At 38.2% G+C, this 26,352-nt stretch overlaps 2 protein-coding genes across 15 annotated transcripts in view; one reads left to right on the top strand and one right to left on the bottom strand.

Moving 5' to 3' along the window:
- GIGYF2 (GRB10 interacting GYF protein 2) overlaps window positions 1-26,352 on the top strand; it is a 79,555-nt gene that overhangs the window by 14,739 nt on the left and 38,464 nt on the right. For 13 of the 14 annotated variants that reach the window (XM_085315298.1, XM_085315308.1, XM_085315312.1 and 10 more), the window contains exons 3-7: window positions 59-188; window positions 2,482-2,577; window positions 7,052-7,160; window positions 14,305-14,416; window positions 14,956-14,996. In XM_085315298.1, coding sequence (XP_085171424.1) covers window positions 59-188; window positions 2,482-2,577; window positions 7,052-7,160; window positions 14,305-14,416; window positions 14,956-14,996 — 488 coding nt within the window. The remainder of the gene's footprint in view (window positions 1-58; window positions 189-2,481; window positions 2,578-7,051; window positions 7,161-14,304; window positions 14,417-14,955; window positions 14,997-26,352) is intronic. The other variant, XM_085315304.1, reaches the window with a different exon arrangement.
- Window positions 21,048-23,046, bottom strand: KCNJ13 (potassium inwardly rectifying channel subfamily J member 13). Its single transcript, XM_085315313.1, has 2 exons — window positions 22,569-23,046; window positions 21,048-21,670 (listed from the first exon to the last, which is right to left on the bottom strand). The coding sequence occupies exons 1-2, from the start codon at window positions 23,044-23,046 to the stop codon at window positions 21,048-21,050; spliced, it is 1,101 nt and encodes a 366-aa protein (XP_085171439.1).

Genomic DNA, 26,352 nt, shown 5'->3' with positions numbered 1-26,352 from the left:
GGTAACTTAGTGAAGACGCATTATCTTCAGTTCTGTTTTCACTTTTTTTTTTTTTTAGGCTGCGAGCTTTGTCTAGTGGTGGGAGCGTGACATCCCCTCCTCTGTCTCCGGCTTTGCCAAAGTATAAACTAGCAGACTATCGCTATGGGAGAGAAGAAATGTTGGCACTTTTTCTAAAGGATAATAAGGTGAGTAGAAAAAGAAAGAAGGTCTGATGTCTATGTGTGCGTAGTCTTAGAGAAAGTTATTTGTATTTTGTGAATGTATACATGTAAATCGAGTATCCTTTGACAAAGACCCAAAGAAGTATAATTGTTTTTTATATGTCCATTTGATCCCACTCCTAGTGCATTTGTGTTTAATTCTTTTGGCCAGCAGTGACTTTAGAGGCAATTTCTTGTACCTCTGAGAACAGGAAAATCTGGTTGATATATTCAGTCCCATTGCCACAGATGATGAAGGGATAAAGTCTCGTTGCAGCCTTGCAAATTTGCTTGACTCTGTAGGATTTTATTTAATATAGTGAGAGTAGGCTTAATTCAGCTTGACAATCAGGCAATAAATTACATTAGCAGATCATCTGAAAAAAAAAATAAGAGCTCCCTTTTTGTCCTGATTCAAGGCAGTTCACTTAGCAGGTATTCAGCCCAATAAGCACAGTTCTTAAACTGTCTGCTTATCTGGAACTCAAATCCCAGATACAGGCTAGCCAGTGTAATATAGAAGAGCAATATAAAAAAATAGAGCAAGAACTTTGCTCTTGTTTAATTTCAAAGGAAAATTCTCCATGATGCAAAAGTCACATTTCAGACCCCCATGAGAGCATTTCAGGTAGTCATGTATTTTGTATTTTTATTTTAAGTAGATAGTGTAGAGGCTGATTTATTGTTGCAGCAGGCACATAGTAGACTTGAAGTCTCTGCCTCCTAGAGCCTTACCCTTAAGTGCAGGAAGGAATGAAGGAAGTTTTGCAGATTGTGCCTTCAACTTTGCATATAGATGTGCATGCACACCTTCGTCTTACTGTACTAAGTGTGCTGACATGTTTTCCTACAGTGCTGGGGGACCTACTTTGTTTATACTACGTGGATTTGGGGCCTTTGGATGATATCAATTTTCTGAAGCCTTTAAGTATGTTATAGCTTCAGGTTGTGCTTTAACATGCAGAATTCTCCTGCTTTACTTTGAGGAGTTGTGATTTAAACTTTGATGCTATACTTTGAGTCTGTCAAAGGTCACTGTTTTATTCAGTTTGTCTGTGTTGTATCTGATGATACCACTCATTCAAAAAACCCGGTTTCCTGTTTTTAGAGGAAGCTTTCCAATGGTTATGCATAGTCCGAAAGATCGCTTCCCCCCATGTGTCTACTGGAAGGGCTTTAATACAAAGCATGCTGTCCTTCAATAATAGAAGAAATGGATAGCTTGCATCTGATCCACGTTTTCTGTGGAATTCAGTAATTCTAGTTATTTAGACCTGAGAGGTCTATTGACACTACTTATAGTCAGCTACCAGATGTAATGTTTTTAAGCCTGTGTTGTATCTGGCACCCTAATCTCTTTCTCGCTGTGTCATCATGGTTCTTTGCTGGCTCGATATTAGGCAAAGCTGCAGCTCTGATAAAAAGATACCCTGATTAAAAGCAAGAAGGTTTCTGTTAGTGTATACTCAAATGGAGGTTTGGGGGGGATTAGTTTGCTTTCCTCCAACTAAAATTGGAGGAAGGTTTTATCTTTAGTATTTTGGACTAGATATTCTTGAAACAAAGTTCTTTGACATAGTTAGAGTTCAGTTGGTTACAACTGCAGCTTCTCGTCTGTGTGTTCAAGGCGACGTCTGCCGGAAGATGGAATGGTTAAAAAATTAGTGTTTAAATGTGACTTAAATCATGATTTTAATACTTGCATCCATGTTCCCTGTTTAATAAATCCATAACTATATAATTTCATTTTACTTATTTTTTTATTTTATTCTCATTGTTACCATAGAAAATACTGATTTTTAAAAAATTAAATACAAAACCTTTATGCATGCATGCTTTATATATATGGCAATTCTGTTTATGTACATTTTATTCATTTTTTTTAATATATTAAGCTTAGGAATACAGTGCTCTTAACAGCTAGCTTTCACTTGGGTCAGATTTGGTCTGCATTGGTGTATAAATGGAAAATCTGTTTTATGAGCTTGGTACTTTACATATGTAAGCTTTGGGTAGTGGATGCATTGGATGTTTTCTATATAAGAATTTTTTTTTCTGGGGAAATAAATTTGCAATGAAGTAACTTCCTCCCTCCCCTTCATCTTCCTTGCCGTTGTTACTGGAAGTACTGGTGTACTAGGAGAGATTTGGTAGAAAAGTGTTTTTGTGTTGATCCAAGTATGTAGCGTTATCTCTGGAATGTTTTTTTATATATATATATATACATATATATACCTGTGTACATCAAGTATTTGTATGCTCTTCTCCTTTCATACAGATACCTTCAGACCTTCTGGATAAGGAATTTCTGCCTATTTTACAAGAGGAGCCCCTGCCACCACTGGCACTTGTACCTTTTACAGAAGAAGAACAGGTTTGTATTCCTACAGAGACATAGCACTCTTCTTAAAGAATCTGTAGGTTGGCATTAGCTTAAAGGCAAAATAAAGCATATGTTTCAGTTCAAAAACAAAATTAGTAAAAATCCCAAATCTACCTTCGGTAGACTTCAGGAAAGAAATTCTAAAAACATGCTGTGTTAGCATAAAGTTTAAATTTTAGCCATACTCAATGATTATCTTAAATTTGACCAGATATTTTTCATATGATCTGTTCTATTGATAGCAGGCATTGTCAACTCATTAAGTCCAGGATCATCACGGTCTGAGAAATATTACCTGTTTTGTCAAGTGAACAGCACTTTCAGATCTGTGAAACTTTCTTTCTACAATTCTTGTGCCACCTTCTCTTCTGTCATAGGAATATCCAAGTTCTGAAATGTCAGCTTGTGGTCTTTGGAGAAATGCCTTCCCCATTTCTTAGGAAGTTGCATTACTTTCCTAACTACACTCTGTATAAGCAGTTGCTTGATTATTTGCTTACTTGGTTTCTGTAGTTACATTATCAACGGTGAACAAGATAACATTGAAAACAGGTAGTCTGCAAAAGACTTCTGTTTTGAGTGTGGCTGCTCTAAATCCTTCCTTTAAAGTCAGTTCCTAGAGGAAGCTGTAGCAGGGAGGACTGCCAGCCTTCTGGTGCCTCCAGCTTTTGATTCTGAATTCATTCCTTCTTCATGGCTCTAAAAACTTCTAACTGTGCAGTTGTTCTCTGGTTTGTCATGTTTCTTAGCACCTGTCTGACTTCAGAATACTGTGGTTTGTTTTTGCTGAGAGTTTTTACTGACTGCAGTATGATTTGATTTGTTTATTTATTTATTTATTTATTTTTTGCGGGGACGATCAGTATATATGTCATGGCTTTTTAGGGTGTTGTCCACTGATACAGGACACTATTAGATCAGCTTTTAATCAGCAGCCTTTTCAAGCTCATATTCAGATGAGGACACTACTAGTACTGCAAGTCATTGTTCTGGTCTTAAAAGGTAGCTGAGGAGGAGGAGGATATGCTTTTATGTGAATCTTTGCCAAGACCCTGTTTCCAAGTGGAAACAAGGAGGGTTCAGGCACAGGCCCACGGAATGGTCAGCCAGACACTCAGTAGCACGTGAAAATCTCGGATCTTGGTATTAAATGCCTTTAGACATACTTTTTTACTGATGCATAGTGGAATCCTTCAGGCAGTAAACTACAAGACTTTTATGGTCAAGACTTTTAAAGGAGACATCAACTTCTGGTGATTGCCAAGATCTTCTCCAAGGGGGGTGATATGAGCTTAAGGCTATATAGTACTGAGTATGTACCGAGTAGCCTCTCGGTCCGGGTGAGATGTAAATGCTGCGGAAGCTACAGGGGTAGGTAGTTCTCTGCTGCAGTATCTAGTGTTTCATCAAGGTCTTAAGCTTAGCGTTTCTCAGGAGCATGTGTGTCTGTGTCCCTGCTTTCTTCTTTTTGCTCATTTTCTTTTTTGATCTTGCAGCAGTCTTGATGATGGGCTTAGTTTTCTGCAATTTGAACAGATATCTTCATCTGAAAGAACAGTTCCATATTCCTTTTCTAAGGAAGACTTATTCCTAATGCTTTCTGAGCATCCAGAGGACATGAACAATCTTTTTTTTTGTCTGAAATGAATTTAGATCTTTTTCCCCTTTTGACTAATTTGTTTGAGATGTTAAGGGAACAGCAGTGTTTAAACTACCGGAAACTTTGATATTTGTACCCCATGACATAATAAACATTGCTTGTCATCAAGAAGCAGTACAAGATGTTCATAAGCGATCACGAGGTGAAAAACCAATGGCTTTGCTCCTAGTCGTGGCACAGGAAAGCTCTTAGGTGAAAATGGAGAGTTTAAGACATGTTTGTGCCCTTCCATGAATTCTGCTGGTAATATCCTATCAAAATTTGAGAGAGGGAGATTTGAGGGTCTTACAGAGGACAGCCTCATCAAAATGAATGAACTTAAAGATAGTTATGCTTAGCTGGAGCTGAACCAGTCAAGCTTACTCTAGCCTTGGATGGAGAGTAATCTTTGCTTGTAACCCGAGAGTTATGCTCCTGCTAGCATTAGAGTTGTGTGTAGGACATTCGGGAAGAGCTTGTGCTTGCCTGATCTCTCTCCAGCTGATTTAAAGACTTGTTATGTAGATGTGGATGATGGGTCTTATTAACTATGATTTTAAGCTTAAATATAAGGATTGTGTCTTCACCACAGCAAGCTCTACAGATACAGAGAAGTGGTGGAGGAGGTTGTTTTGAGGAGTTTAGATGTAATTAGATGGAGGGGGGAAAAAGTAATACTGCTGTTTTTTCTTACTAGTAAAAATAAGACATGGAAAAACTAAGACTTATGCAAGACTGGATCTTGTCAATAGCTTGAAGATACTTCTGTATTTTTGTAGCAAATAGCACATGTGAACTATAGGTGTGCTATATGCTTTAAATAAGCAGAAAATTTCATGGCAAGTTGCCTCAGAGCGCATGCTTGTGCATTATATCCCGCCAGCAAGTAACACATTTCCTCTGAGAAGTTTTGAGGCTTAAAATAAATAATTAAAAAAAAAAAACCCTGCACATTTCAAAAGGGTTTCTGAGTTTTTGTAAAATGTAATTGTTGCTTGGTTGTATCAGTCAGAAGATGGGGAATTTCTGAGAAATACATTTGTCTCTTATCTGTCCAGATTTTGTATAACTTTGCACCTGATGGTGAGTTGTGTCATCAGATGTTAGGCTTCTCTGGAGGGAATTAGAATTTCTTTTCATCCCGTGTGTGCCTAAGATCCTCAAGGTCTTCTTGAGACCTGTTATTTACAGTAAATGTATACTTTACTATGAGATCTCATGTTCAGAACTACAAACATTGATCTCATGATCCCATAGACTATATTTGAAATATTTGGAGAGGTAAATAGAGAGCTCGCTCTCATCAATGCTTGTGTTATTTAGCTGGGACAGCTGCCAAGCCCACCTAGTTCTGAGTAAAAGACACAAAATTGTCTGGCTTAAATGTTTCCATTGATCTGCTTTTGGGTTGACATGCAGATTTTCATGTCCAAAAGAGAAGAAAAATTAAATGATCTTTCAAGATATATAGAGTATAAATTAAATCACTACTACTAAAATACAGCATTTGTGTAAAAATTGTAGGTAATGAGATTAAAATAAGATGTGTTTCCCTGGTGATTTTTGAAGGTTCTGGGGGAAAAACAGTGAAAAGCTGCTATTTATATTTCACTACTTAAGTGAAAATAACAATAGTGAAGACAGTGATTTGTTCACAGGTGTAGGAGAGGTGGTTTGCTTAATCTTGAAATGGTTACTTTAGGAGTTAGCTATGAAGAAAGTCAGATTTACTGGAGGCTGACCTTGCTTTTTTGCCATGCGTGAGTGGATGTTTTTCTCAAGTCAACTTAAAGTTGCCAGTTCTCTCTTGAAGGAAGATCTGTTTTTGTAGAAAGAATGTATCAAGCAGTTTGACTTCTGCACTAACACTCCTTCAGGTACCTGTTGGTTTTGATGTGTGCCATTTAGATTTTAAAAGTATCTGTTTGCTTGTTGTCTTGTTCTTTGGAAGTCTGGGACCTTCAAAATCATAGTAATTTAGATGTGTTCGTGTAAGCAATCTGCCTCCTTTCAGACCCTGTCAAGAAGCCTGACAGAACAACTCTTGCATCTTTTGTATACTACTTAAAACTTGGATTCACACGTACTCTGAATCCAAGTTTGGTGGTTAATGTTTCAGAACAAGCTTCTGGATCCTTTGGCCTAGTTTTTCAGCTACTCGTGCTCGGAGAATGGGGACAGTTTGTTATAATTAGCCATTCTTTGTTGAAATGTCTTTTTCTTTAGTAATTATTTCTCATTATAATAAATTTGAATTTTACTGGTGGTTATTGCCTTACTAAAATGAGTAACACTTACATGTTTAAGGCTTCTGAAGTTTAGTTCCCCCACTCTTACAATACAGCTGAAGAAAAAAGGCTTTTGCAAAGGCTAGGAGTAAATATAATCTTGTTCAAGTCTTGTTCATTGCACGTTACTGCTTTGCATGAGAAGTCGGTTTAGAAGCACTGTTAATGCGTTGTGTACAGTGTAGGTACTAATTACTTTAGCAGCTGAATGGCCGTGTAGTTAGAGCTACTGAAAGTTACAATCAATCCTGTGCTGGAATCATCTGATAAAGAAGTTAATGCTCATTTACTATGTTTAGAGCATGAAAATTTCAGGTAAGTAACTCAGGAGCACTAGTCCTTTTCCTTGGTAATTTTGTTCAGTTAGTTGCAGAGAGTGTGTAACAAACAAGGAAATCACAGTTGGTGTTAAGCTAAATTTAGGAAAAGAGGTAAGTTTGGTTGTGGTGTGCGTGGGGCCATGGGATGGGGATTTCGTTTTGTTTTTTTTTTTTTTGTTTAGTAAAATCTCACCATGGCTCTTTCTTCTTCTTGGCAGAGAAATTTCTCAATGTCTGTAAACAGTGCCGCTGTCCTGAGATTGACGGGACGAGGAGGAGGAACGGTGGTAGGGGCTCCTCGAGGTCGAAGTTCCTCTAGAGGTCGAGGTGAGCTGTTAAAAGACAAGGATGTGTTGCAATATATAGAGATGAGATCCAGGTTAAAGCTTCTGAAAAAACATTAGGTGTAACTTGGTTATAGTCAGATTTTCTCATGCCCTATTACTTCTTTCTTAAGACTTAGCTTATTGGAAAGACTTCAGAGAATGAACACTGCATTCTTGATGATCATTCTGTGTGCCTTCTTAATGTATATCTGGTATCTGTGTTATGACTTCATCAGATTAGATGTGAAAAAAAAATAAAGGATAGTTTTGAGGAGGAGTAGGAAATTGCTTGCTTCAGAGCTGTTAGAAATAACTTTAATAGAGATATAAAACCAACTTACAGGGAAAGAGAAGAATCCACAAACCTATTTAAAACATTAAGACTGTAATAGCTGGCATTCAATGTTTTGAAAAGTCATTGTACTTATTAACAGCTGTCCCCAGTACAAACCTGAAAAGGTTAATGGAGAGATGTAACTTAATTTGGGAGAAATTTGTGTCTTGCCAATTTTAGGGCATCGCTATAATCAATGTCGTTTTAATGCTGGGTCACTTCAAACATTTGGAAATTGAGTAAATGTCCTCAAGTGATATCACTAGATTCAAAGCAAGTTGTTAATGCCAGAACTTATTTTGGCAGTTCCCTTTCAATGTGTGTATGACTGAACGATATTCTGCGTTTTTTTAATATATGAATATGCCCTGTTGATGCATAGAATATTAGGAGCTAGTAACCTGAATATCTTCAGGAGTTAACCTCTGTCTTTACAGGTGCTTAGATGAGTTTTTTCTGGGGGTCCTATCTAATTGAAAATGTTCTTAAATGGAGATATTTTCATTAACATCTTTGAAAATCATTTCTGTGCATAACTAAATGCTTGGTCAGAATTTTGCTTTCATTTAATTTGTGTTCTCATTTCTGTTCTTTCTTTAATCCTGCTCCATTCTTTGCTTACATCTTTTAGATATTTGTAGATTGCCGTCTGCCCCCTCGTGGCTGTTATTTAGCTAAGGCATATGCATTTGAACTTCTATAAGACTATCCCCTGGCTCCCTGTTGTTTCCCCTTCTTTATTTATTATTGTCTTTGCTGATTAGATGCTCAGGGCTTAGTTTAAAAAAAAAAGGCGTTTCTCATACAGGTGTGGGGGGAAAAAAACCTGTTCTCTATACCTTGTTACATTTCTGTTGTATATTTGAAAACTGTTTTTTTGCTGTGTGCCTTAAATGTTTGTATTGCATTGCTACCATCTGTGTTTCACTTTCCCTATGAACATATATTAGCTATTTATTTTTTATAAATGTTTTAAGGCTTTATTCTACAAATGCAATGAACACTACGTAATTTGGTGATTTGAGTTCATAAGAGCACTAGTGTTTTTTAGTGTCAATCTGAGGATGGCTCAATCACATCTAATTTACCCAACTTCATCTGTTCCTTTATCTTTTGTCCAATTTGTTTTCTCCTTTCGTTACCATAGGATTAACGGTGATTGTGATCTTCACTCAGTGAGCAGTGAGTGCTTTTTAATTGCCCCCACTAGTTTCAGTGAGATCAGAGTTGTGTGTGGCAGAACAGAGCTCCTAATGCAGTAATTCTGTTATCAAATCCGTGGATTGAAACTTAGATTGGCAATAGTTTAAGTACACTTCTGTGGACAGAGCTTATTATCAAGACTTTTTGAAAGCTTTTACTGCATATTCATGTTTTATCATACTTCATTTCTAAGGTATATTAAAAATACTAGTTTAGGAACTTTGCAGAATTCATCTACTCATTTTTTTTCATCCTCATTTGATCTTTTTTTTTCCTACGTTTATGTGAATCTTTGCACACTGTACTTGTTAGGCTACTTTGTCTTATCTCCTGCTAAACTGTAAATGATGCTTTCCAAGCCCTTGCGTCATTCATTTTTCATTCTTGGTACAGTTATAAATTACTGAGGGTTCCCTTTTTAAGCCATCCTGATTGCTTCTTGTTTCTTCCCCTCTTCTTTCTGTGAACAATTAGCCTTTGTATTTAGGCATGATAAGTTGCATGGAATTTCTGTATCTCTGCAAACAAAACAGGGTTTCTGCAAGGGCCAAACTGTAGGTTTTTAACAATTACACACTTGGTGTCCTTTTAATCAAGGGCTTTGTCTCTAATAGTTACGAAAAGCTCTGCATGGGACTGATAACATATAACTCTTAAAAGTAACCCTTTGCTTCCAATAAGCTTTTAAGTGTAGTTCTGTTTTGGCAAGTAAGGATGAAAAGGACTTGTGGAATTTCTTCGTAGTTCATTCACTAAATGAATTGTCTCACTTAACGCTTGGAAAGCATTTTTATTTGTAGCCTTGCAAAATTGCCTGGGTCTGAAAGATTACCTGGTATTTCTGATGTTTACATCATTGTATGCAATAAAGCTGTTGCTGCAAATTCAGGCTTCAGCTGTTCCAAAACAAGATTGTTGTCTTGAACAGACTTGCCCAATAACAACTTCAGCGAAGAATTTGCATGTATGATTGGATTTGTTAATTAAGTTTCCTTGCTGAGGCACCAATTAGAATTGTATTACAATGTTTAGGAGGAGGTGACAGGGAATCTGGGACACAGATTAGTTAAGGGATGACTGAGTAAACCATTGGTAAAGATTATTATTAGAACTTGCAATGTGACTTCAGTTACCACTATTTAAAACTGCAAAACAGGATTGAGTAAATACTTTGCTCAGTAGTCACTCTGAGTTGTTCTGACAGTGAATGCATTTTTGACATCTAGCTGATGTAAAAATGATTGCTATGCTTCTTAACATGGAAGTTCTTCTGCCTTCATTTACATTTTTTTATGACAGCATGCATAAATGTATAAAATACAACTTAGTGTTAATGTTGAAAGCATTTGCAATTTGAAACTGTCGTCACTAGCATTACATGTTTTGTGTGGGAATATAAATACCAAACTTTTTATTTAGTTCTGAAGTTATATTCACTAAAGGAACCGAGTGCTTGCACGTGACCTCTTTTTCTAATTGACTTGTTTTCCTGGGAGCTCCCTGTGGTGGGCTGTTAAGCCCTGTGCTTTGTGCTCGCGGGACTGGAATGTCAACATTCATGCATAAGAGCCTCAGATGAGGAGAGATTTAAGCAGTCTTTGGACTGGATTGTAAGCTTACAGACACCTTGTTTTGTAGCTGCTCTCCTTTTTGGTTAGGGCCGTTATGAGGGCAGCTTTTCTTCCTGTTAGAGCTTTTGCCTCCTTCCACATGAAGTCTTCACTGCCCTTTTAAAGGGTCTAAACAGTGTGAAAGTGAAAAGTTCTGATATATCCCAAAACAGCTATACTTCAGCTACAAGTATCCTGCTCTTGCTGTGTGCTGTTAGGACTGTGATAGTAGATTCTAAACTCCAGTCATGCTGTAATTACAGGAATTTACTTGTCATGTTGCTTTGTGTAACGACGGTTAGATTGGCATATATGCTGCTACTTACCCTCTTGCTTGTATCTTGTATACTTAAGTTCACACTTGTCTGTTTTTCAGGTTAGAGATTTTTTGGCTGTGTGCTGCAGTATCCAGGGGAACGAGCTCCTAGGTCTGAGGTCTTTAAGGAATTACTGAAACACAAATGCCACAACCACTCCAGTTCTTACATGGTTTATTGATGTGTACTGACTTTGCATTCTGTTTTGCCTATTCAACATCTACATTTTGACGGTTTGTTCTTATGCAGACATCTTTTGGAAGTGGCATTCTGTTTAACATAAACACATGGTTCTAGATTTATTGGCCACAAAATGTCAAATAGTGCAGAGAGACAGGGTGGCAAACAGTGTGCTTTTGTGCAGCTTTACCCTCTCTGCAAGCTTTGCCTTTTTCATATGTTCTGTTATTAGTATTAAGCTGTGTCCTAGTGTGCACTTTCTGGTCAGACTAATCTACTTAATACTTGCTGAATAACTCTGACTCTTAAACAGCACAGTTTGCTTTGACTAGTTGTGCAGTTTTCTGTAGCTCAGTAGAAGCTGTTTCAGTACGATACGGTTCTGCGCAGTGGTCTACTTGCTTTCTGCTGTAGTTGTACAAGTACCTCATCCTGGGTGCTATCAAATGGCTACCTCCTGATGCTACACCTAGCCAGTGTCCCTTACTGAATGCAGTCAGGGAGAGTGGCAATACAACCATGGTATCCTCGTTGGTAAAGATGGCTTTAAGTCCTGCCCTGTGCTGAGGTGGGGGGGGGGGAAGAAATCTGTACTGCTGGGAGTCGAGCAGCAGGGCTCTGCAGCCAGCCTTAAATGAGTTGCTGAGATCCTCTGATGTGAGATCATCTTTTAATTAAGACAGTTTCAAAGGTTGATTGGGCAGAACTGAAGCTGACATGTAAAGGGGGGTAGGTGGAAAAAGATTTCTTAAGCTGTTGCTTCACATCGTTTTTAAGGTGGTATAAGCCATGCTGCTGTTAAAACAACACTGGTTCTATTCTAATAAGGCATTTGCCTTATTTGCTGATGAAATCTCCAAGTCACCAGCTGTCTGGATCTGTTAATTGTGTGATTGAGATGTTAGTAATCAGTGTGTGTCCCTGCTTTCTTATGCTGCAAGGGGAGCACTACAGATTTTGCTTTGTCACTTGCTGTAAAAACAGGAGAGGACAACTGATTTTGTTTCTGGTGGAAAAGTGTATGCAACTTTGTCTCTCCTATCTCAGAAATGAAATGAGTTGGTGTTTTCATTCTGCTTTGGCTCTGGCTGCCTGTGGCTTTCTCTTGTGAGCTGCTTCTGCGTCTTCTGCTTTATTATCTTCTGTGAAAGGGAAGAAGAGAGCTTTCCTGTAGTGAAGGAACCAGGCAAATGTTGACACTATGTAAGATGAATAAAACTTCCTTGGGCTCATCTGTGAGGAATCACAACTGAATTCTTCCCTAACACTGTAAGGGGACCCATAAATCCATAACCATACTGTTACTTCAGCAGTATCACTTTTTCTTACTGTACTTTGTTATTAAAACTTACTTCTCACACATGATTGTGGTCAGCCTTGCAGTATTGTATTTCCCATAGTGAAGGTATTAATGTTTCTGACTAATACAGTCAGAGGCCTGATACTAACCTCTTCTTCTGGCTTGAGTACTAAGTCAGCTCTTCTGCCTCCACCTGAGTTTGCATAAGAACAGCTGTGCTGAATCAGGCAAAGACTTCATTTAACCCAATTGTCCATCTCCAAAAGTGGCCAAAAGCAGGTGCCTTGGCAAGAAAATAAGAGCTGGGCAAAAATACCAATGTGGTGCTTCAGATAAACTCTCAGCTTCCAAACATTTGCAGCTCGGGGCATTTCCTGAGCCAGTTGCTATTTCTCTGTGTTTAGTAAACCTCAGTCCACTTCTCTTTTATGAGCTTATCTAGGCTTTTTAAACTTTAACCATCTGTAACACCCTGTAGCAAGGAAGTCCACAGATCTGTGACAAGGAGGTCTATGGTTGAACTGCTTTTCTGATGCTAGGAACAGGGTAGTTTTGCCCAAAGAGGATGTTTAAATCCAGTTTCTGAAGCAGAAGTAGGTATTATACAGGCAATTTTATTCAACTTTCTTGTCCACCCTGTGATCTGGGCTGTCTGATACGAGATTAGTGTATATTTGAGGAGCCTGACTGGATCATCTGTGGATCCCTCTTCTTTTCCTTATTGTCTAGAAAGAAGCTTTTGTACAAAAAGCTTGGTATAGGATTGTAGAGAAGCTGTTGCAACTGCCTTAATTCTTTCAATTTTTTTCAGAGGCTCTTCTCAAAACATTGAAATAAGGTACAATCCTTGATGCATCGTGAAATCTTTGGATTTTAGATGTAGGGGCTTGTTATTGTTACAATATGTTATTGGTATTGTAACGGTGTTGGAGTCAGCTCTCAATTTGACCAGGATGTTTGTTTAATGTTTCATTTGGTCATTCTGTTTTGTCATCTTCCTCTAGATGCCAGGACTGGTTTGCACCTCATCCTTTGAGGTGTTGTTTCCTTTGAGCCAGAAGGAACTGTAAAAGGTGTGTGATAGTTTCACAGCTAAGAATTCCCTTTGCCAGGTGTTCTTTAGGTTCTTGGACTTCTTTAAGAGTCTGACAGAGGCTGCATTTATGTGTGTGTATGTGTATATAGACAAGGAATTATCATGACAACCAGCTGATCAGTTTGTTTCACTTGATCAGTCCTTCTGATCCTTGAAATGGTAAGCTAGCTGATAAAAGCCTCCTACTTTTGCTGCTGCAGTTGTAGCACTTGGAGGCAGTGTTTTATATATATATATATATATATATATATAAATATATATATATATATATATAAAATATAAAATCTGGATATTTACCTCAGCCATTGTCTAAGCAGTACTGGAACTTTCCTAGCTCTGAGGATGTGTGCATGCATTTGACTTTTTTTGACCAAAATATGTTCTCTTCCCTTCCCTGCCAACACTGAAGATGTGTATCTCAAGGTCCTTTACTTGAGGATGCCTCTGAAAATCTGGCTTGAGGTTTACTGCTTGGTAGCAAATTGCTGCTTGGTAGCAAATTTCTTGAAAAAGTGAGAGGATGAATTTTTATTCTGTAGTTTCTGGAATTCATGTCTTCTTGCCAATATGCGTCCTATGATCCTTCTCTTTTCCCCACTGCTCCTGGGGCAGATTTCTGCTAAGGATCACTAGAAATGAAAGGACTAAGTGGTGAAGCTTCTTCCTTCCTCCTTAACCTTGACAGCAGTAGTTATGAGAACAGGTGCAGTTATTCTGAATGCTGCTGTTAGAAATTATCTGATTTTTTTTTTTTGTGAGCGTTAATTGCACATATACCTGTTATGGCAAATGTGTGGACACTCTGAACACTGCATCCTTATTTGGTAGTTTCTGTAGGGTAAGTATCTGTTTTATGTTTTTCTGCATAATATTTATTACAGAATTGTTTGCCTGTTCTGTCTGATCCTGTGCTGCCTGATAAGAATTTTTTTACATAAGACTCTTGTGTCGGTCTTTGTTCCTTTTTTTCCCTTTGCCCCAAATAATTTTACTGGGGCTTAATATCCTGAGATCAGTTCAGAGGGACTTGTGCAAAAGGAAACCTACCTGACTCTCAACTTTTATTATTATTTATTCAAATACTTGTGTTTTTTTGTCTTTTCAGGCAGAGGCCGAGGAGAAAGCGGTTTCTACCAAAGAAGTTTTGATGAAGTGGAGGGTGGATTTGGGCGAGGAGGGGGCAGGGAAATGCACAGATCACAGAGTTGGGAGGAAAGGTAACAGAAAACTCTAGCTTTTTAAATTTTGTACATGCATTTGTTCAGCTTCCATTTGTGCCTTGTAGCTTCATAAAAACACCTCAGGAAAGGTGTTTAGGCATACCTGTGAGTGCCAGTGTGAATTTCTGAGGTGGAGCCAACAGTAATGTTTCTAGAAACCTCAGGAACCAGTTTAACAGATTTTTTTGCAAAGAATTTTTTTTCTGCTGAGTTTCTGCAAAGAAGGAACTGCTTCAAGAAGAGTATAAGTTAAGGGAGCTACAGCAGAAATGGATTATCTCCGGGTGAAAATATGTATTGCTAAAGGATTTACTTCAGTTTTAGTCTTGACACTGTGTTGATGGTGTTTAGGGTAAAGTTTCAAAACATACCTAGTTGCCAAAAGTTGCCTGAAAATTTTGGTTGTCACTTAGACCTTTAAAGGTTCTGTCCCTCGAGGTGTGATTGAGAAGAAAAACAAAACAAAAAGAGCCGTACCTAAAACGAATGGAGCAGTTCCAAAAACCTTTTTTGAAACTTGTATTCTGCCTTTCTAGGGGAGACAGACGCTTTGAAAAACCAGGGCGAAAAGATCCAGGTATGGTTTTGTTACTGTATGGGCAGGAAGTGGGAGGGAGGAGCAGGGGTGTGTTTTGGGGAAGGGGACTATATGTATGTAAACCCTCTTTCTAACTACTCCAAGTTGTTTATTGAGGTAACATTCGTGGTACTTTGCCAGGTTACTCTGAATGTATTCTCAAAAGTGCTGATTTTCTTTATTTGTGTTGATTTAACAGTTAGGGAGATCTGAATGTTTTAGAGAAGAAAAATCAGCAGAAGGTAGATTTGCTTATTCAATTAGTGTGTGCTGCCCATAGTTGGAATTCAATTCCTGTACGTTTATGAAAGGAGACTATTGATTAACAGGTGCTCTATGGGAATTTGCCTTTTAAATGCAGCTTTTAAACATTCCTGGGGTCTGCTGTTTTGATACCTAGAACTACTGGGCCATGTGAACTGTTTGATTTTTTTTTTTTTTTGAACGCTCACTTGTGTGAGGTAGATTCTAAAAGCAGTCTCTTGAGGTTCCTGTTCTTACGGAATTACTGACTGTCAAATATGTTTCTTAAGTCATAGAGAGTAAGATCATAGAGATCTTCTGTTCAATCAGGTTCAATAATCCAATTCAATCAAAAATCTGTTCCCCTTCTCTCCCAGTAAAGCTGAGAGAGTACACCAGGAAGTGGACCTGCCAGGTGCCTGGCGCTTTTCTTTGAATATGTTGGCACTTTCAGGCAGAATATTGGATCTTTAATTTTGGCCCAGTATGTATATTTGAATATTCACCTGAACTTTAGTTGGAGCAGATTGTCATCTTGGAGATGAAACAGATCAGTTTAGGTAAAATCTGTATTTTTAGTGGTACAAACTCTCAGAGAAATTCTCCTGTGTCAGCTGAATATACTGCACATAAGAGTGCGGGTTTTCCGGGTTTTCTTGTTTTTTTTTCTTTGTATGATAGTGCATTGATTTTTCTGGTGTGACCTTGCTCTTTCTCTGTGCCATGTTTCCTAGTATGCAGCATAGCTGTGCTTAGTTGGAGGTTTATGTACCAGTAAAAAGTTGCTGACTGTGAGGCTTGCCTTTAAGACCCAGAGCATGGACCCCTTTTGGCCTTTGCTGAAGGAGTCTTAGCTAAACGTTCTCTTTTACTGAATGTATGGGTAAAGTGTAGGTCAGAAAAGACACTTCCAGACTGGATTTCAAGACAAGCACTTAGACTGAGTTGCAATTAGAAGTTGATAGGAATGTGCTTAACACTCCTGCTTAGCTGTGAGTATCTTTTTTAGGGAGAGTACTGTAAGTTTCTATTTTAGTAATTTCCCAGATTACCTTGATGGCCTATGCCCTGAAAGTCTTATATTGGCATGCCTGCTTTCAGAGCCCTCTGAATCCTCTGCATGTGATTATTTTTATATAATTTAAAGGGTGCTTCTATTCTACTTTTTAAGTTGAAAGATGACACAAAACCGAGAGATGGTGTTAGATGATGCTCCTCACTGTCTGCTTTCCTTAAAGAAATTACTCCTCAGAGTAATTTGAGATTGTCCTTCTCTGCTAGTAGTGAAGCTTCTGTCTTTCACTGTCTTATATTTGGACATCTTTTTTTGGAGGGGGGCAGAGAAGAGAAAAAATAGAAGCAATAAGTACTGTTGAGATTTCAGGACTGTTCTCCACCCCACCCCAAAAAAGGAAGCTATGTAAAAACAGTGCAAGTAATGTCTACAACAGTTGTCTTAATTTGATTTATCCCCTTCCTGTCCTGTTGCCAGGCTCTTCCTATTGCAATAAAATTGCAATATTTCCAGATCCAGACTACAGAGTATACTTCTGGGTAAGGTTGTGATTAAAAATATTACATGCCACTTCAGGATGAGATGCAGCTATCATTTGAAATTGCAAGGGACTTAAAGTATGCAAGATGTCTGTATTGAAGCAGACTTGTGCCAGAACCCAGGTGTTAATGCTTTAACTCCTACGTAGCATGCCTTATTTGTAACAACTACTAGTGATCAGGAATGAATTTTCTGTGCTCAATCTTCTGGAGAAGATATTATTCCCATGTGTTTTGGAAATCCTGATTCATTGTGAGGGGTGGGGTGCTTGTTCTCTAATTATGAAATTTTATATAGTATCTGCTTCTGAAAGACTGCTTCTGAAAGTCTCCTATTCTAGTTTGATCTTGGCTAAAGCCTCTGTAGCACATAGTGTGATAGAGGTGGGAGTCGTGTAAGCCTTTTGAAGTTGTAATGTAAAAATTGTTTTAACTGTAGGTTTGCTTATCACTATTAAAGATTAATGCCCTGAAAAGTGCTCCCACTTTTGTCTCTCCTCCTTACCTTTGGAGAGAAATAAAGTGGTGAGCACAAAAACATTAACAGAATATGTTGGTCTGGGTTGACTCCAGCTAGGTTAATATTAATAAATAGTTATTGCTATGTAAATGTTTTTCAGTGACCAAGTAATACATTGGGTATAATACAGGGATACAGATTTGCCTAAAGAAACCTGATGTTAATTCCTTAACATTAATATCATTGATACAGCAGTTAAAGCAGAAAAGTCAAGGAGTGAATTGACATGGAAGGAACTTTTTCATGGCTTGAGTGCTCTTCACATTTTAGGCTAGCAAGCTGTAACAGGTGCCCTATTGGTTTCTGTTATCGTCCTTAAACTTAGGGATTTTAGTCTCTAACTGTACCATGCTTCAGTTTCTCATTGCTTTTTTCCAACTCAAATTTACTGAGTTGCCAGCTTGTTCATATTCTTTGTTCTGGGTGAGCTCATTGCAGAATTAATAAGAGATCAAACGTGAAACTTCTGTGGGTGTTCATAACGGACAGCAGCCCAAGAAAGCCTCAATTAAAAATCATGACATTCAAGCAACAGACCTTCACTAGAGAACTTTCTCAAATGTGATCAGTATACTGAGTTCATAAATTCAGACCAAAGATGCACAAAGCTTTTGTGAGTTTGTTACAGTTTGTCACTGTTGTGACAGGCTTCTTTGAGAACCTCAGCTTACTTTTGGAAGGCTGAGGCCATTAGCTGAGAAAATGAACGAGTTTTCTTCATCGTGGATGTCTTTTAAGACTTGCACAAAAGGTGCTTAATTTTCTGTGCAACCTCTGGACTAATGCCAACTTAGCTGAGGAGATTTGATTAGTAACCAGTAATTATACACTCACAATAAATAATCATAATTTAAGCAAGACACACAAAGATGGTTGTGGAATCTGGTTGAATTATGTTTGGTATGTATTTATCACTTAAACTTGAATATGAAAAAGGTGTTCAAGTGAATATAAATAGACCATGCAAGTCCTTTCAGTTAAACTTTCACTTACTTTGCCTGCCTTGTTTTCCTTCCCTCTGTAGCTAGCAAGATACATATACCTGAAGAAGGTTCACCACTACCTTACTCTTGCACTGTAAGTCAAAGCAGAGGATGCAGTTTTGCATCAGAGCTGATCAGTCTTTTTAGGTTTGTATTCTGGTTTGGGCTGTGGCGTATCTCAAACACTTCATGTGACATCTGCAGTTCACCAGTTCCATAGAATTGTAAAAGTAACAGGGGTGCTTGTCTAGCTCTTACTCTGCAGCTCTTCTGAAGTAACTACATGTCGTTCTGTCTGTATGTCTAATTTGTTTCAGTAGCATTCTTCAGCTGTAAATTCCACAAATGTGGCATTTGAAAAGCGAATCTAAGGTATAAGATTAAGCATAATCTTTTTATTTATTCTTATTGCTTTGATTTTGTACCAGTCTTAAACCAGATCGATAAATTGAAAATTATTTTAAGATAGGACAAATTTAAAGTCTCAAGAAGTCATCTAAAATCTGAACAGAGCAGTCCGCTCTTTGTGATTAGAAATTAGAAATAGCTTTTCAGCTTCACTGAAATTAGAAATAGCTTTTTATAGCTTTGGTTCTCAATGGTGAGACTACAGTGCTGTTGTTGCATTATGTGTCTGAGTTGTAGAATAGTTGGTTTGTCTGAGACTGAAGTATGTGATGTTTGGAAAGCCACTGCTTCACACAGGACACCGCTGCTCTTTTCTTAATGGGCGTTTCAGACTTGATACAGTGATCTGTTCCATAGCTCTTGCACTGATTCTGAATTTATAAAGATTTTCTTTCTCAGTGTGTAATATTGAGAGAAGGTGTGAAAATAAAACTATAGTAGCAAATACTTAAAAATTGCTGATACTGATATGAAGGTGGGAAAGGATACACTTTCCCTGCATAGGAAATACAAGGGGATTTCCTTGGGATACACTTACGCAGCATATGGATGACCAGCTAAGAGAAGTTAGGAGTGAAGGCAGTATAACTTGATCATGTGGTGCTCTACAAATCCTGCAGTATTCAGGAATGCTTTTATGTAAGGCTAAATTCCAAAAAAGAGATTTTAAAAGTATCTGTACTAAAACCAAATCAGTCTGAGTTCTGGAAGGTGGGAAGGCAGTATCTAAACAATTTTCAAGCAGGAGCAGACAATCTCTCTGCTCCATTCCCCTTCCCTCTGTGAAATGGTTGTATGGGGTTGCGCCTTTCTGTTTCCGAAGGAAGAATAATTCTGTAATGACTGTCCCAGAAAGATTATACTCTACTTTTAGGCATCTCTCTATAGAATTTTGCAAGTGTGGACTGTCAGACAAAGCAGCTTTTTGCTACTTTTTAAGGTTATCTGTGAACATGGTATGCTTAACTTAGTTTTGGGGCTTAAACACGTGAGTTGAACAGTGATAGCTTCAGACTACTACTTGTGCCATTGGCCACTTCACTGAAGTTAGAAGGAAGTCTTGTAGTGTATTACACTTTTGTCAGTGAAAGTGTTTATGCCATCTTTGTTTTTGGGAAAAGCCTTTTATCTTTGAAAGGCAACACTTATTTTATTTTGATGTGTGGTTATTCATATATGAACATAGAATAGACACTGGTTGTCTTGAGAGCCTAGAAATAATTATTCAGCATTCTATTTACACTTTAGCTGCTTGAATTATTTAGGAGCTTCAGAATAACCTCTTAATTGCAATTGGCTTTTGAGGCACTTTAAAACAAACAGTGAGACTTTTGTATTTGTTTTTTATTTTAAAATCAATTTTAAGTGTCTCAAGTGATTTTTGTGCCAGGTGTACAGAAAAATATTAATGCTAAAAAGTGTAAAATAAGGATGCAGTTCTACTTCTCTTGTGGATATGGTGCATCCTTCTGGGTCTGCACTGCGTGACTCAAGTAGGTCTAAGCTAAGCACACAAATGTATTGTCCATTCCAAGAAAAAGTACACTAATATATTCAGAATGCTCCATTTTCTATTGCTAAAAATTTATTTAATATATCCAAATATGAAAAAAACTTACACTGCAACATGTTTGTCATACTTCAAGATTTTTTGATGAAGTCTTTGTAGATCTGTCTTAAGATGATATATTCACCTCTTATTTGGCAGAATGAAGAACTACAGTTAGTATTTACAGTTTCACTTAATAAACAGGCACAGCAGGAGTACTTTTCACTGCCATAAGAGATTGGCAGTACTTTCTATGAGTAAGTTCAGCCGCCTGAAAACTGATAAAATGCTGTACTCCCAAAGGATTAAGAGAACAGGAAAAATTAGGATCTTGGATCAACTTGTGTTGCTTACCCAAAACTGAAACAGGGTCATTCAGTAAATATGTTAGTTCGGTATGAGATTTTTCTCCTTTATTGTTCCTGCCCATCTTGCCACAAGCTGGTTGATTAGTAGTTGGGTGAGCTTCAGGAGTTTTGAAGGTCTCTCCTTTCAGGGTCAGTGCAGCTTTAACCATAGTCTGGTGAATTCAGCAGGTAGCTCGTTCGGTTTCCCAGAACTTTGTACTGTGATTCCTGAACCTGACTTTGTTCAGCATGGTTAATCCAACTGCTCTTCAGTTTACACAGGCACACTAGTTCTCTTTACTCTGCATATCATATTGTAGTCAAAGGATGGGAATTCAGGAGAAAGATCATTAGAAGGTGGCAGGACAGGGAAGGAAGATTATAAAAGGAACCTGAAAGTTAAATGTAATTTTTTAAAAAAAGCACAGAGTTCAAAGTCTGTTCTGTCTATTCTGTCAGGCCAGTCTCGGAGAGCTGGAAGTTGTCAGCGTGCTGTCCGTTGATGCGGATCTCCTTGGCAGTCCTTTTTGGACTCTTTGAGTCAGCTGCAGCTGGGAGCTCTGGAATAGTCTTGTCAAAATTTTCCATCTTGATCTGATATTCCCCTTTGGCACTTCGGGCTAGTGTGGAGGCAAAGCGATGGTACAGCGTGATCTCTGAGGGGAGATAGGATGTCCTCCTTTGACACATTTCTCCTGTGCCTTCCTGCACAGCCGACAGAAAGACCACTAGCTCGAAATGGCGAGTAGCCTCCCTTTGGAGGAGAGCAGCCAGGGGACTGGATGGAGTGATAGAGTGGTAGTAGGTCAGTGGAAAGACGAAGAATGGACACTCTCCAGAAGTAACACTGTCCAGGTGAAAGTCAACGCTAGTTTGGTGCAGCTGTCCATTTTCCTGTTCTTGGTAAAGAATAGCAGAAATCTGGACACTGGTGAGCGGGCTGGAACGGGTGTTGGCCACCTGGAACATAAGGTACGGCATGCCCTCGGTGTGGCTCACGACAGCGGAGCGGGTAAAGCGGATGGAGAATGCCCGATTCTTTGGTCGGGCGATCTTTGCCACGAAGGCACCTGTGTGACGGAAGAGGACAAAGTGAGTACGAGTGTGGTGCCTGGGTTCGTCTCCTACTGTCTGAGCTGTGTGAGACAAACCATAGGAACAAGAGGCTTAGTAAGGGGGACATGTTTTTTGGGTTCTGCCTAAATATTTTAATTGTTAGACTTAATTATTGTTACCACTTTAAATCCACTGTTAAAAAGGTATGACTTCCCTGAAATGCTTCTGTTTCTAGGCTGTATTAACTTACATTTGGAGATTGAGCTGTTCCTATAGGAGGAAGTTTTTTTTGCTTGCTGCTATTTATGCTTTAATTGGCAATAGTGCGTAGGCTTGGTGTGCTACCTTGAAGCTCAGTGAACTAACTTCCACATTTTTTTAAGTCTGAAATACCTTAAACCTGAAAATAATTATGTATAGCTTAAAATTACTCCAGGTACCTGCCAAATACCTGTGACATTCTAAAGATTTTCTTAACATTAGCTACTGAGGGGTACTTAAATACTGAATTAAAGATTAGAATCATCAGCAAAAATAGTTCAGCTAGCTTTAAATAGACAAAAGTCAATCTTAAATGTTTATCAGAACAAATTAACTATTTAACTCAATGCAAAAAACTTGGGAAGATCATGGTACAAGAAACAAGTGATCAAGAGTTATCAGTGAGGAGCAATAAATAGCAACCAGTGAGTAGTGGTACTGCCTAGTACAGAGCTTAGTATCTTATAGCTTACACTTTTTTAAAATGTAAAGCATTGACTGCCTCCTACGTAGCAGAAATATTACTCTACTTTCAGTAACTGATCTTAATTCTTTGTCTTTCTCAAGAAGATATTGATATGATCACTGTTTCAGGCTCCATTTCTTAATATTATGCCTATCCTATCTGAAGGATTAAGTGTGAAGGATTACCTGTGATGAAGGCTTCCAACATGAGCCCCAGGACCATCTGTATAGCAAGCAGGGCAATAGCACTAGGACAGTCCCCACTTGGGAACATAGTGCCATAACCAATAGTGAGTTGTGTCTCCAGTGAGAAGGAGAAAGCAGCTGTGAAGCTGGTGATGTACTTGACACATATAGTGTGGTTGTCAGGTGGAGTATCGTGGTCCAGCTCCAGATCCCCATTCATCTCAGCCAGTAAATACCAAAGCACTGCAAAGACTAGCCAGTGAATGACAAAAGAAGCAGAAAAGACAAGCATCATCCATCTCCAGCGCATGTCCATTAATATTCCCCATGCATCTCGTAGGTATGCCAGACCTTTTCCTTGGGCACCATCCATCTGGAATGTGCTGTGTCCATCTTTAGTGACCATCCTCAGGTATCTTTGGGTTAGAAGGGGAGCGCTGGGTTTGGTGTTACTGCTTTCTACTATATCTGTTCTCATCTTCTGGAAAAGAGAAGGAAGAGGAAAGCTAATTTGATAGAATCCAGCACATTTGTATTTTGCCTAATGTTCACAGGTTTTGACACATCAGCAGGGGTCGAAAAAACTGCAGCCAACAAAGGAGGGCTTATACATTGCAATCCGGAGAAGATTAAGTCAGGAGCCTGGAGTGGAGTGGAATTTACCACTGTTCGTGGTAATACTTTGCTAAAAAAGATTAGGTTTGGAAATCTGACTGCTTCTAAAACTTTCCCTACTTAGTCATTTAAATACAATTTTCATACTTCACCTCTCTGAATTTACATCTCAATTACATCTTTTTGTTCTTGTGGGTAGGTTAGGCATGTTATATTTGAAAAAAAGTAATTGAATTTTGTCTGCTTAATTAAAACAGCTGAATTTTGCAGTTTCTTGTTAGCAGAAGAGTATAATAGTTTACCAATGCTAATATGAAAATAATGTATATTAGATCACTTCCTTTACAGCATTCCCCTAAAACCGATAAACGTGTTATTTATGTCATTTCTACTGAAATGTATTTCCTTTCAGACTTTTCGAGCTCAGGAAATAACTGTTTTCTGTGCCCACTGTGTCCTGTTAAGGAGAATTGCAGTATTGAGGGCAGAGCTGCTTCTGTGAATTTGAGGCCATTCATGCAAGGACAGGATAAAAAGAGGGCAGGAAACCAATACTGAAAATGTACCATGATATAACTTGTTATTTAGTTTGTCTAAATAGTGTATTTTTTATTAGTGACCAAATACGAAAATCAGACAGCAAGTATGGGAATTAGAAGGCAGGGAGGTAAAGTTGCAGATGTGGGAAGCAAAATAGAAACTTTTGCATGTACTACATGTTTACTTTTCAGCCTCAAAACAAGAAGACCAGACTTCTCAAAGTCACTGAGCATCTTTGAACAGACATTAGCACCCAAATCTGTAGATGGTATAAATGCTGATTAAAAAAAAAAAAAAAACAGCTGGGACAGATTAAAATAAATAAAGAATTCATGTATGACAAAAGAGTTCATAAAATGGGCAGTGTATTTACAGACGGCGATGAGGCAGCTTGTGCATAGAGCAATAAACAACTTTCACAACATACCTCAATTCCACAAGTCATAAATGTACATGATGCATTTAGTCAATTAGGTCTACGTGTTTTTTCTCGTCAGTTATGACATTTTTCTAACTTACAATCTCTCAGGATATTATACCAGTGGCTACAGGCTACAGGAATCAGATTTCTTCCAGGAATTTTTATTGTTTTTTAACTTAAAAGCATTAGATCTGAGAGTCCTGAACTTCAGAATGAGCTCGTGAAAGGTAAAAATGTTTCATATGATCTTTAGTCTTGTGAACCAGCAATTTTCATGACTGTTTACTTGATCCTTATAACAAACTTTATGTAGTAATTTCAGAACATTGTTTTTACTTATGTTTAATGCATATTGAAGTATAAGAATTAACATCACCATGAATAAAATTTTCATTTTTCTTCTGTAGACTCTCACACAATCCAAATGTGTACTTCCGCACATCTACATTAATATAGCTTGCTTAAGAGCAGCAAACTGTTCAGATTAATTTCCTCTCAGTGCTACAGGGTCTAAATTTTGTTGATTAAGTAGCTTTCTAGGATGATCAGCAATCATTTAATGTTGGCTTAGCTCTGAAAAATTTGGTCAGTGTGCATCACTGTGGTGTTTTGAATATTTTTTTCTTTAGGAGTATCCGTTACTGAGATTTTTGAAGGTGCTTGATATAAAAAGAATCTCCATTAGCCTCCAGTTTCACAAGTCTCGTCTCAGTGCTCCTCGAGACTCCCAGCGGGGGAGTCTGCCTGCTGAGGTTAGCCAGGTTGCTCCTGTAGTCTGGTTTGATATAGGCCTCTGCTTTTCTTTTCTAGGAGCATTTGAAATGTTAGGTAGCTAATCAGATGGCAGTGGTAGCTCTTTTAAGTATGTACATTCTCATTCCAAAATTATTTTTTGAAAAAGCTGTTAATGACTTTTTAGCCACTGATCTAAAGTTTTGAGGGGAAAATGTGTAAGAGAAATCATATAGGCTCTGACAGTAATGCAGTTAGTTCAGAACAAGAGGCAAAAGAAGAGCTGTCCTGGGGAAAAGTTTACTCAGACTGAAGGAGCCTTCCTCCAAATTCTCAAAAGCAGAGTCAACGTAGGAGTAGGTGTGATTTCACATTTCAGAAGATTTTTTTTCTCCATACTTGTTTTCTTGCCCATTGGAGTTAAATGAAAGAAATCAAGTATCTTCTCTTCCTGTTAGTGATAAATTAATGAAGTTGTAAAGTACAATTTGGGCCCTCTGGTCTGATGCCCTGCGTAGCATGGGTCTTTATGTCCCCATGTTAATTCCTATTTCATATAGAGCATAAGTTTTAGGAAAGACGTACAATTTTGATTTGAAAAGAAAAATTCTGCGTTGTTGGGGAATATTTGACTCCATGGCAATATGTATTTGGTGTTTCTAATCTAGGTTTGTCTTAGGTAGTCGTCTGACCTTTATGCTGTTTGTCTGTTTTTGCTTTTCTTAGTTCCTGGCTTGTGAAATCATTGTAGCTTTGGGGTGATCCTTCCTCTTCCATGTCCCAGGTAGTATCTCCTGACTGCTATAGACAGGGACTATCAGAAAAGACTTTTCTAGATCTCTTCTGGCCTGTTGACCTGTCTTTAATATGCATTCACTGTTTTGTAATCCTTCCTGTTTCTGGTCTGTTGAAAACTAAATGGTTGCCACTAACTCTGTAGTGTGAGTGGCAATTGTAGCTCTAAGGACCTTTTTTGTGTGTTCAGGTTTTTTTCCATCTTGCTTGTCATCCTCAGTCTGGCCTCTCTTGTGTACATTCCTCTAAGACAGGTCAAGGTAAGGCAAGTACTACCCCTATAAATCACAGTCACTGTTTCCCTTTTCCAAGCAGGTCGGACAGGTTATAAACTAACGGGACTTGCTCGTGATTTTTTCATGAGAAAACCTTACCTTACAGCTGTAGAATATCACTTGCATTTCTGAAGTTCATGATCCAACACACTATGCTTCATTTTGGTGCTTATCACTTAGAGCATGCTGAGCTACATTCCCACACTCTGCCTTTTTGATCAAGATCTTCCTCGTGTTGATAGTTCTTTAAAGAAGCATTACTGTTTCGTACTGCCATGTTTCTTGCCTCTTCTTTTGGCATCCTTAGCCTTTCTATTGACTGTGGGAGCTCAGCTGTTATACCTTTAGGATTGCAGAGGACTCATTTGCAAGTGTCCTTGTTTGCTTTTTGTTTGCCTTCCAAATT

Source organism: Rhea americana, unplaced genomic scaffold (assembly GCF_003343005.1).
Source record: "Rhea americana isolate MKP2758 unplaced genomic scaffold, rheAme1 scaffold_426, whole genome shotgun sequence".
NCBI classification, from domain to species: Eukaryota; Metazoa; Chordata; class Aves; order Rheiformes; family Rheidae; genus Rhea; species Rhea americana.
The sequence above is the reverse complement of the archived record's forward strand: the minus strand, read 5'-3'. Positions and strand labels throughout refer to the sequence as shown.

Coding starts and splice junctions, on each gene's coding strand:
- KCNJ13 (XM_085315313.1), bottom strand. CDS start 23,046: ATGAGAACAGATATAGTAGAAAGCAGTAACACCAAACCCAGCGCTCCC. Junction 21,671..22,568: donor GTTGGAAGCCTTCATCACAG/GTAATCCTTCAC, acceptor TCCGTCACACAG/GTGCCTTCGTGGCAAAGATC.